A 12,461-nucleotide genomic window follows, 5' to 3' on the forward strand; every position below is an offset into this window, starting at 1 on the left:
AAGTGTTTAACAACATGTGCCTTACATCAATGTTGTCAAAGTGTGTTTGATCTTTTCGGCTAACACATATGTCTTCCACAGGTGGGTCCATATTTGCTTCGTCTGTGTTTTCACTCCGCCTCCTCTCCCTTCCTCCCACTTAGCTTTCCATTCCTGAAAGAGCGCCATTAAACAGGAAGCGGGCACGGCGTGCGTTGTCTGCTAAGCGTCGCACAAACGGCGTCACTCGTTGGGGGTGGGGTTGTCGTGTCACATCCTATGACAGTCGCGTCGGAATATCTGGACGCGGATAAGATGCGCAGATTTGAGAAATGTCACTCAGCATGACTGATTCACCCCTCCCGCCTCTCGACACCTCCTCGCGTTTCCCTTACTTAGCATTTCAAAATTCCCTTTCTTTGCAGTGCTCCAGGGAAAAGCAGGAAGACGTTCCCCTCTTTATGAGGCCTATCAGTCCGGGAGACGGATATGTTTGCTTATTGGACAGTAAAAGGCCAGTCTTCAGGTGACAACTGGCCATGGTTATTCAGGTTTTTTTATTCATGCATATTTAGAAGATGGTAATGGGCTTTTTTTTTTTTTTTTGCATTGTTGCATGATAATGGTGAGTCCGTCCCTCTGTGGGGTTGGTGGCAGAATGTGACTGGGTCGACTGGCCCTGTGTGTGTGTGTGTGTGTGTGTGTGTGTGTGTGTGTGTGTGTGTGTGTGTGCCTTTCCGCTCGCTCATCAAGCGGGACAGACTTGGACCGTGACAGACACTCACCCAGTGGAGATGCTGGCATAGCACATGTCAACCTGCCAGCCACTTCCCTGGTTGCCAAGGGATCGCTTGCCTTTGTGTACTTTAGCCGTTTACTGTTAAATGGCCTTTTGTATTATTGATGCCTTCATATTGCCTCTTTCAAACCAACTCCAAAGTCACAATACATTGCTGGCCCACCTACGTTGCAGGTCAATTACATCAGACATTTTTGTAGAGGATTGTGCAGTTTATAGGGTATATTTCTGTAGGTTTTTACTCTATATTTACTGACAGTAATGCCTTGCACATGGAGAAGGAGAGCCACTGTTCCCAATGAACCTTTTTAGCAGTTTATTGAACGCGGATGAACACACAAACACATGGAAGACACTCATGCAAGAGCTGCTGTCTGCCACAGCTCACACCACGATACTCACACGCAGATGTCACACTCCATCCCACTCGCTCCTGCATTTAAAAGAAACACACAATTAGTGTCACTACCATACAGTATTTATTATACATTTTGTCCTACCAGTGAACAGATACATTTCAGATGAGCAGTGACCAGACTAAACCAGATTTACTTTCTAACACAACACTGCGATGGAATACCAAAGAGTATGTTGTTGCTCCTGATTCTACTTGGCGGGCTTAAAAGAACTAAACAGCAGGGCTTGGCTTCATCATAATGATATTTATTTGGCAAAACTTATTTCCATTCAGGCCTCTTGTCATGGCACATTTTGGCAGCTGTTGTGCAGCCACCGTGTCGTGACAATGGCAGGGGTTAGCGGGGCCATCCAAGATGGCCAAAGCCATTCTCCTCTGCCTAACAATGGCCGTGTGTATCAGAATTGAAGGTGGGCTTTTTGATATCCATTCTGATTTAAAAATCATTGCTCTCCATATCCAGAGGGACTCCCTCCCACACCCCACCAACCTTCGCCAGTATGTCAGTCTGATTTGTATCTCAGCACGAACATTAACAAGGTGGCCAACACCAAAAGCGCCATTACCTGACTTTATGAACGATATATCCTGCACCTGTATTTTCATTAATGCATTTTTTTTCTCCTTTTGGTCGACACATTCTCGACTCCATCTGACAAACATGTGGCCGGCCGGGCCAGACATCTAGGGGAGCCCTGTGTCGAGTTCAGCTCACAGGAAAACCGACGTCTAAATCAGCCAGTAACCCAAAAGACCTTCCATAAATTCTCCAAATGGGCTTGGGCGGGGGGGAGGGGGTGGGATGTAAAGCACACCTGCAAGACTTATGTAAGTCTTATTCAACCATAAATTTCAAACACCTCGACCCTCGCTTTGGAGTGGGGTATGAATCTTTGCGAGCTGGCTGAGGAGAAAGAGAGAGTGAAAAGGGGAGATAAAGGTGGAAGAAGTAGCAAGACTGAGGATACTAAATGCCTCACATTAAAGCACTGCTGGTGGACGACAGGACAAGCAATGTCCAGGTTATACCCACCACTTGGCGTGGTGTACCATAAGAGACGGTGTGCAAAAAATACAAATATGTGTGCTACAGTCATTGCAAAGTGGAGACTATGGAGTATAGCAGCGGAAAGTGGAGATATAAGGCACAGCAATCACAGCATGACACACGAAACGAGAATGGGGATCACCTGTATTTACTAATTCCGTTTGATGGACCAGTTAAGGCTGTAGCTGCAAAGCGGAGGCTGCAGTTTGTACTGTAGTGGAACAGTGTGCACAAATGAAGCACAGCTTTCTAAACATGACATGCAAACAATAAAGGAGAACAAGGGTCTTCAGTGTTTAATGTTATTTTAACAGAGGGTGGAGCAAGGTGGAGACTGCGTGATAAGGCATTATTTAACACATTATATCCGATAGGAGACTCCGGGCAGAGCTGTACTAAAACTGAGATTGTGGAGTATGAATTTGCCCTATGTATTATTATTATTATTATTATCCCGAAGCGAAGCCCAGCAATCAGAACACTGCATAAATATTAATAGATGACAATGAGGAGTCTCCTGTGAGTACAAATTTGATTGGATGGGAGATCCAAACTAGCACCGCAGCAAAGCGGAGACTGCGGCATATAATGGTGCATTGTCCAGAGCTCGAAACCGAGGTACTAGCAATAGAAGGCGACTCCCATGCACATGGAGCCACAACTCCCACTGACAAGAGAAACGTGTGCGCAACACCAGGTATATTTGTAGGAAATCAAGAGTTCCTGAGCTCCGGAGTCCTGGTGAGTTCCCAACACGCCCACGCGGGTCCTTGAATTAAACATCAAAGCACACAGGAGCACCAGGGCCCAAGTGCCATAAATAACAGCGTGCCCGAGGAGGGAGAGGAAGGATGTTCGGATAGGAAGCGAGCAGGTCGCCCAATCACTCCACACGTACTATGTCAAAGCAAATTTATCCGTTCGCAAAATGGGTGACGTTGTGTGCGGTTATCGATTTGCCCGTGCCATCTGTCTTCTCGGAATTGCGGCCAGCAGGCTCTGGCATGGCTGTCGCTTGTACCTTGGAATAGGTAAGCGTGCTTCATGTGGAGGGAAGGTGTCGAAGAGGGTGGTGGATCTTGCTACAGATAGCAACATTTCTAGCTAATTTCAGGGCACATTCAGACAAAGTGAGTGGGGGATATCGGAGTGATATTTTTCCATGACCATTTTGGTTGAACAAATTCTAGTTCTTCAGGGACAATAGAACTTCAAGTTACCATCGCCGTAATGAACTCCTCCGTCTGATGTCAGGAGATGACAGCGAACCGCTCTCTGGGTAAAAAAATGTGTGCCGGAGATGATGATAAATATCTCATTTGTTGCCGACACCTGTGCGCACAAGTCGAGGCCCGCCCTCCATCATCGGTTACACGTCCTCCAAGTCGCAGTGTACCTCCACGTTGAGCAGCAGGCCTTCAAACATGAGGCCCACAGCTGCTGCTGTGTATTTTTGTCAGGCAGGCACACACAAACACACCCGTGCGCTGGCACGAGTGGTTGTTTGTGGAGGGCACATGTTACTGGGTAAATCATCACAGCCATGGCAAACTCTTTTTTTTTTTTCCACCCCCATTTTATGAGGGAATGTAGCTTAGTTGTTATATTTGAAGTCTGCGCTTTGTATGCAGACCGTGCTTATTAGGACAGATTGAGGATGTTTGCTCCCGGTGTCTGCGCTCCTCCCATGCCCATGCAGGACACACACACACACGCACACACGCACACGCACACACAAACGAGATGGCTCTTTTGTACTTTTCATCAGAGGAAAAAGCGAGTGTGTGTCAGTCTCAGGGGGTAAATACAGATGAACAGCAACAGCAGGGGAGTAGAAACTCAAATTTGAAGGGTAGAACAAGGTTACTGTATTTCAGCACAGAGCAGCCGGGAGCGTTTTTTTTAACATAACCGCAGATGGGGGAGGCGTCTGTTTGGGGTGAGGGTCTTTTAAGTGGGGAGGCCTTTTTATTTGTACAAACACATTTTGTGGGTCATATTTCTGCTCATCATGGCTGGGGGCCATTAATTCATGCAATTGCAGTTGGGGGAGCCATCTACTTGGGGAGAGGCATTAGTGGGAAGGCCTTTTTTTGGATGCTTTTTTTAAACACTTTGAACCAAATATTTTTTGTGAATAAAAAAAAAACACTAGTTTTTTTTTTCCCCAATACATATCAATGGACGTCAGTTAAATGCATATTTTTGCAAAGTCCCTATCGCCTGACAAATAGTCTGGTCCACTGTATAGCATTAAGTTGTAATATCATCAGTCACCAAAAGATGGCAGACATGGCTGAGTTGCACTTGCACCAGGTGAGTTGGACTAATGTTTGAGTCGGACTAATACAATCTTTTGAGGATTTTGAATAACACGTCGGACAAAAATAGAACATCAGTACAATTTTTATGCAACGCATACTCAAAAGTGTGGAAACTGACGGTGTCGGTACAGTATCTGTGTTTTGCAATGTGTCCGCTGCACATGTCACATCCATGGATCCGCTACAAAAGTGTTTCCCAGTCTTTAAACAAGGCACATATTTTGTATTAGAAACATCTCATGTCAACGCATTGATGATGTGAGATTTACTCGAAAATATTACATATGAGCCTGTTTATTTGACATTTTTTAAAAATATAGTCTCAGGAAGCCATAACTGTTTCTGTTGTATGAATGGCAATAGGTGAATACACCGGTTAATCATACCTGACAAAGTGCTCTCTCTCCCTGTCAGTAAATGTTGCTGGCATAAATAGGGGGACAAAAATAAATTGTTTTTAGTACATGAATGAAGACTTTTTAACTAATAAAGTGAAACTGGATTATTTGCCTCAGGACTTATGATCTTTCAAAGCGGTTGGGAATCAATGCTACTGAGTAATTCTTGATTTTTGACAAAACCATGTCATGAAACATGTTCCAAAGACACCTACGAACTGTTTGAAATTGCAATTAGAAGCATTATATGTTTCCTTGAATAGATTTTTTTTTTAAATGTGATCATTTCACTGCGAATGACGTGACCTTCTCTGCATCACCCTGACCAAATAACGGTCCTGTCACATCTGCTGTTTTATGTTCGAGCCAAACTGAAAAGTCCACACCAACAAAATAAGTGCGAAAAGTACACTGTTCTTGTTTTTTTTTTCTTTCCCCAAGGTTTGCACATGTTTTCACAGCAAATGGCCCAAAAATGTACAATGCTCACAGAAGCGACTCAGTGTTGAGATATTAAGCTACATGATGGAATAATGTCCTCATATGTCTCATTTCTTGGGAGATAATGAGATTTGGCTACTGTCGCCTTTTGTTTGTTTAATGTGACGTTAAATGGCCGTGCTGATCGGCCTTCCTGCTGCTATCTCTTACATTTGTCCCGTCAGCACTGATGAGAGTACTCCATCTTCACTATGAATGGAGGAAATGGAGGAGGGGGAGAGAATAATGATGATGACACCCCTTTTTTTCCCTCTTTTTGGTCCAGCCCCAATTACCCACTAATGTGCAATAGAAGCAGAAAAAATGGACAACTGTGATGTGCGAGGGCAATATCATTCCTTTTTTTTTCTCCATTCTTTTGATGGGAATGATCATATTCTGTACCAAACACCTGCGTTACACCTTGACCCGCTGCCCAAATGAATGCAATTAATGACTATTACCGCCCCCCCACCCCCCACCCCCAGGTGTCACAACAGCGACATGTACTGATGGCGACCTATGTGGAGGATGCGTGCGCGTTTCTTCCGAGTCAATACGTAATGATAACAGCTGGAACGCCGAGCGCGGGGCTACGATTGTGTACCTGAGTAATCTATTTGTGTTTACCTCACTAACCAGTCCGCACAAATCAGAATGGATCGACTTGGCCCGTTTCCTCCGGGATGGAGGCTGTCGGGGTGCTTTGAGCCATTAATGTGAATTTGCTCCAGAAATTGTTTCAGCGACAAGGCTTAGATGTTATTTGTGCACAGGTGAGAACACAACAAGGTTACTGAGGGTTACGGCATCCACCCTAAAGGACGTTTCAAGTCTTATTTAGTTGCATTTTAAAGTCAGAGCTCTTTATTTCATCTGCACAAGTCAATTGATAATAACTGTTTGGCCGTCAATTTGTTTTGTGCAGCTGTCCATTTAGGATCAACATCAAAGACAATTTAGAGTCTTCCACGAACCGAAAGGGAAATTATTTTGAAAGATGATTCAGTCTTCACTGAAGCTAACATGTATTTAAATAAATAATAATCAATGAAGTTGACATTTGTAATTCAACAATCCCTTGTTTGCATGTTTGCCAATTTGACAGATTAGTTTCTTCTAAGCTGGGCAATTTGGTGACAATTTGGTGGCAGCAAGTAAAGGTGGAAACTGTCTGCCCAGACCACGTCGAAATACTGGTCTCATGTGATTTTGGTGAAATTGATTAGCGCGCAGGCTGATTCTGAGCACCACAAATATTTGATTGATGTCAGATGTATTTCATTCGTAAAACTGCGATCAGGGTGCATCTCACCTGGCGTTTCAATCATTGTAATATATTTTTAAAATCATCCTACAATCATGTTGAAAGGGAATGAAAGGAACTGCTATGACGGGCCATGATTGAGGTAGGCTGTGACCACTCCCACAGCACACCCTCTCGCAGAACTGCTGGCCTGTGCTTGTCTGCAAAATTACCAACATCGGGTCTAACCTGCCTCGGCACAGAGATAGGCCATGCCCACATTTATGCGCATTGAAATAAAATTTGCACATTTGCAGCCACATGCTGGGAAATAAACACAGGAAACCCACTCGTGTTGTCCACGACAGTATGGGTTTTGCTCGGGTTTCTTGTTACGGCTGATGTGTCGAATGCATCATGGTTTTCACAGTTTCTCACACTGTGAGTTCGAGTTGACAGGGAAAACCGGCCACCCCAAAAAGAGGCAAGCCGAGCCAAACCATGCAGAGGAAATGCGAAATTCTGAGGCTGTTTGCAACAATTTTCATTTTCAGACGAAAGCGACTGTTTTTATCCGTTTTCGATGCCAAGCTCCTCCTTTGCTGGAAATGTTGCTGGTTGGTCAACTCGTTCTTTGGCAAGCACCCAATGCATCAGCCAAATGGTCGACAAAATGGATTTGTGCAATTTCACGTCCGTATTCTCATCATTCTATGTGGGAAGGGTGTTAATATTTGATATAAACAGTGATCGTTCCTGACCAATCCGGTCAAGTTCTTGAGCTCACGGATAGAAATGCAAATTGTAACCGACCGTGTGTGTGTTCAGTTAATCGTAACCTTCCCGTACGGCCATATTTCCCAGTGCTGAATGACATTTTTTCAGGTGCGGCAGTCAACTTTAACCCTCTTCCTCCTGTGAGGCCGTCCCTTTCCTCGGGTGCCCGCATTAGCATAAAGGCATTAAAATGTGAATAGGAATTAATTTGGACTTTCCCCTCCATAGGAATTAATGGAAGTTTGTTCTGCCCGTACCCCTCAGACGCCTGCCGTTCCTCCACAGTCCATAAATATTAATATTAATATGCCGTCGCATTTAAAGGCAGCGCTTGGCTGCCGCCATATACAGAATATTATTAGAGATCACGATACGTTTCTCATGAGAAGTACAGCTGAGTGAATGCATTACCGTGCCGTTGTGATCTGTAAAATCCAATCTTCAGACGGCACAAAAAGTTATTTTCAGAGAGACGGAAGATTAGCGGCGCCGAATGGCTGCTGTCTAAAGCCATTAGGCAGCTGGGGATTTTTTTCTTCTTCTGCTCCTTTAGAGAGGAGAGCCCACATCTTGAGCTCTATCGCAGTCACACCGCTGTAGCGCTATTATCATGCCCGAGTAGATCATCTCGACAGATAACGATTATCTTACCGCGGCGCTCCAGTCCACTTGGCCGCATAATACCCGCCGCAAAAAAAAAAGTTTTTGATGCTCGTCCAAATCGCTGTCGTCACTTTCTTCTGACTGCTCCGCGAGGGCCTTTGTCACTCCGTCGTATGCCCTCGTTTGTGTTCTTTATCGTATGCCATCTATGACACCGCGGTGCTTTAAAAGCCGGGCCTCGTAAACCCGGTTAAGAACTTGTATTCAACTCTGATTCACTTGAAAGTGTGCCTACACCTTTTTATACACCCTGTTTTTAAGGTCTAACGCTTGGATTCCTTTTGTGAGGTGTTCCAACTGAAGTGGGATTTTGACGCATGGCTTCACTTATACATTTGACCCTCTTTGACATGTAACAGCAATAAAAATACCTTAAATGTCAATCTTTCTCTCTGAAATGAGGACTTTTCGTAAAGTGTCCCAAAATGTACACAAATCAAAATCTTGAAGTGTCATTCTTTTGGACCAGGTGGTACAAAAGTTTCTGTACAGCATGGCTCACATTTGACCAATGTCTACTGAAATCTTTCTTTTTTTGTTTGTTTGCTTTGGTTTCTTGGGTGGTAATGGTGGGAATCTGGAAACTGTTAAACTGTAAAAGTTTTAATATGTGTATTTTGTATGTGACAGTGGTAATAATGTCTCAGCTTTCAACAGTCCTGAGAACTGTCTGTGTTTCCATGTCATGGGGGGGACCTCGAAACAGTGACTACTATTAATAGATCTTTTGATCCAAAAACAAGGCTGATGATAAGCGGATCAGAAAATGGATGGATATCTATCTATCTAGATCTAGATCTAGATATCTAGATATATATACTGTATCTATCTATCTATATATATATCTCTATATATATATCTATGGAGATATATATATATATATACATCTCTATAGATATATATCTATATATCTCTCTCTCTCTCTCTCTCTCTCAGAGAGAGAGAGAGAGAGAGAGAGAGAGAGAGAGAGAGATATGTAGGTGTAGAATTTCAACACCCACAGAAGTCCACTAATGTGGCAGCTGCTGTTCTAAAGTGTTGTTCTAAAGTGTTGTCTTATAGTACCGAAAACACACAAACAATCGCGGTTTCAATTTATCCCCACTAATGGCCCAAGTTAAGAATGTTTGCGGGTCTTGTTTGTGCATGAGGTCACTCCAACAGCGCGGTGACGCTTCCCCTCCCCTCCTTCCCACAATTCCCATAAACGCTCATAATTGCCGCATTAAACTTGAGTATATTATTTTCCTCCAGGTGCAGGTGTGCAGATGATATGAGAGCCCAGGTTGCATTTACATACAAATTGAAGGTTGTTTTTTTTTTCACCTTCTTCTATTAATCAGGCAGGCAGCAGGAATCAAACGGCAACACTCCATCAGGCCCTTTAAATACATTTGGTGACATTTTTACCTGGCATTAGCATGATAGGGCAAGCAGAGTATAATGTAGCAATGATTGCTTTTCCATTGAAAGCACAAACGGTTTCATTTTTCCTGTCATCTCAAATAAGTGTTAAAGAGGGTTTTGGAGGCTATTGTGTGAACGCCGTATGCTGGGGGACTCAGGACCACTGATGGCCATATTAAATAACCATTAGCACCTGAGCTTGGATCATTGTGGCATCCGCCTCCTCTGAATTCACTCGCGATGGGGAAGGCCGAGCCGTGCCAGCTTCCATAGAAACGCTCCAACCTCGGCTCTATTTTTCCTCCAACTAAACGCATTACAACCGTAATTTTGTGACTGTTAAGATAACTAGCGTTAACAAGCACTTAATTAAAATGTACAATAAATAGCCGTCTGCAGCCTTATCTCTCCTCCAGAGCCGTGCTGGTAGGAGGCTCCAATGCACAGGCCGGCTGTTCCCCAGCTCGTTTGCAGATTAATTGCTTTTCTGTCTGGCAGAGGCTTGCCTGCGCCGCAGCCAGATCGTAAATAGCCAGATAGGGAGTTGATCAATCAGGACTCTCTCTCTCTCGCACCCGCTTGTGTCTGTATATTTCCCACCAGTGGTAAATACGCATCCGCATGCTTCTGTAATGGGGTCAAAACTCAGTCTATAAAGATAAAGAGGGGTTGGGGCTCGCAGGTTCGAATCTTAACAAGGCACTGCAAGAATTCAACTAAATGTCCTTAATTGCATCAATGTATTGCATCATCGTGGAGACTGCGGAGTACAATACCTGCAGCATCGATCCACTGGTATCGATGGAAGAACAGTAAAGAGACTAACTTTATCCGTGAGAAGATTAAGATTAAGCCAAGTGGAGACCGTGGAATGTAATCGTTTCCTGATCGATTCGTCGGTATTGATGAGAGAGTAGGAAGATATATGAGGAGTTGGGACTAAGAGTATTGGTAATTGGTTGATAGTTCACATCTGTGGGCCACATGGGCACCAGCCAATCTACGGGAGCCAGAATTCAGGCACAGGTGTACTAGATCCAACATTTTTTTCATGCAATAAAATGCTAAAATGTACATATTCTGTCAATTGCAATTGCAAGACTTCTAATTGCTTTGAATGGGAACATCCACTGAAGAAAATATGATTACTAGGCCCCCATAGGTCAAATGTTCACATCGGGAGGTGGGAATTAACCAAATTCACAAAGATCAATTCGTGGCTTCATTGTTTCGTCAGTCTCTACAACCGTATACAACCGTGCATTTTTTTTCCTTTTTCTGAGACCCCAAGATCTTATTTTGCATTTCTGTAATTTGGTGCTTGTTCAAATTGGGATCGTTTTATATTTATTTATTTATTTATTTGCTCTTGACTGAATGAAGAAATGACTTGTTTTTCTTCACATAAAAAAAAAAAAAAAAAAAAAAAAAACATCGGGAGGTGGGAATTAACCAAATTCACAAAGATCAATTCGTGGCTTCATTGTTTCGTCAGTCTCTACAACCGTATACAACCGTGCATTTTTTTTCCTTTTTCTGAGACCCCAAGATCTTATTTTGCATTTCTGTAATTTGGTGCTTGTTCAAATTGGGATCGTTTTATATTTATTTATTTATTTATTTGCTCTTGACTGAATGAAGAAATGACTTGTTTTTCTTCACATAAAAAAAAAAAAAAAAAAAAGCTCCCTTTGGGGTGGGGGGGGGGGGGGGGGCCGGTGGAAAACTCGAAAGTTTTGGTCGAAAACCGAATTGGCCGAGAACCGAGACGTTCGAAAACCGAGGTTTGACTGTATTTCTATTATTATATCTTTTACCGTTGGATTACTTGGGTGCCTGAGTCAACATTTAAAATAAAAAAATAAATAAATAAAAAAAGGTCAATGCCTTTCATTTCTCATGTATCAAATGTATACGGTCATTTTCAGGTTTGGCTCGCAGAGCCTGACTCTCAGCAAAATAGTTCCTCACATTTGTAACCTCCTGGGAGATCCCACAAGTCAGGTACCACATTCCGTTCCTCTGAAAGCATTACATCTGTGATTTATTGCCCTCTAAAAAAGTTATTTTATTGCAGATTCTTCTTCTTATTATTGTATAAACCTGCCCTGTATGGCTACTCTGTTTGTGTTTCCTTTCCTAAAGAGTTTTTCTGTGCAACAGGGGAAGTTTATTGCAGATTAGCAGAAGCTTCCCATTGCTCTAATCAACGAAGCAGTGTGACATCATTTTATGAATAATAATTTGTGAAATTATTTGGAAGGTGCGTGATGGTGCCATGAGCTGTCTGGTTGAGATCTACCGCCACGTCGGTGAGCGAGTACGGATTGACCTTGGAAAGAAGGGCCTACCTCAGTCAAGGTGCGCTGAGCTACGTACACCAAATACCAATGATTCACTCAATGGATTCACACGTTGGCCAGTTAACATGCACATCACCTTTTTCCAGGTTGAATGTCATCTTCAGTAAATTTGATGAGGTCCAGAGGTCGGGGAACATGGTCCTGTCACCTGTGTCAGGTAGGATTAAATAATCGGGTCCTATATGTGCAGGTTTTTTTTTTTTGTTTGTTTGTTTTTTTTGCTCGTTGGGTCTGATAACGTGTCATCACGCTCCTCATATTATTCATCCTCTTGATTCCGTTGCATCGCAGTGTCGTTTGTTGAGTACAATTTGTTAATTTGAAGTCCCGTTTTAGAAATGTGAACCGACATTTACAGGTTGGGTTTAATTCACCACATAGTCTACAACTATGACAGTGTTTCCATGTTGTAGTGAATTCAGCAGCATTGTTTGTTCTCTCCATTTTGTCACACTTCTGAGTGAAGTACCATTTTTTTTTCTCTAAATTACAACGCTAGCTTCTGGCTCTTTGGTGCTTCAAGCCAATAATTGCTATCACGCCACCATGTTCAGGGACA

At 43.1% G+C, this 12,461-nt stretch overlaps 1 protein-coding gene across 1 annotated transcript; it reads left to right on the forward strand.

The window, feature by feature from the left end:
- Positions 1–11,372: 11,372 nt before the first annotated feature.
- Positions 11,373–12,073, forward strand: LOC109513866 (CLIP-associating protein 1-like). Its single transcript, XM_019866559.1, has 3 exons — positions 11,373–11,543; positions 11,803–11,900; positions 11,989–12,073. The coding sequence occupies exons 1-3, from the start codon at positions 11,439–11,441 to the stop codon at positions 12,071–12,073; spliced, it is 288 nt and encodes a 95-aa protein (XP_019722118.1). The 5' UTR covers positions 11,373–11,438.
- The last annotated feature ends 388 nt before the right edge of the window (positions 12,074–12,461 follow it).

Source organism: Hippocampus comes, unplaced genomic scaffold (genome assembly GCF_001891065.2).
Source record: "Hippocampus comes isolate QL1 unplaced genomic scaffold, H_comes_QL1_v1.1 scaffold82, whole genome shotgun sequence".
Lineage (NCBI taxonomy): Eukaryota > Metazoa > Chordata > Actinopteri > Syngnathiformes > Syngnathidae > Hippocampus > Hippocampus comes.

Coding starts and splice junctions, on each gene's coding strand:
- LOC109513866 (XM_019866559.1), top strand. CDS start 11,439: ATGTATCAAATGTATACGGTCATTTTCAGGTTTGGCTCGCAGAGCCTG. Junction 11,544..11,802: donor TGGGAGATCCCACAAGTCAG/GTACCACATTCC, acceptor ATTATTTGGAAG/GTGCGTGATGGTGCCATGAG. Junction 11,901..11,988: donor AAGGGCCTACCTCAGTCAAG/GTGCGCTGAGCT, acceptor ACCTTTTTCCAG/GTTGAATGTCATCTTCAGTA.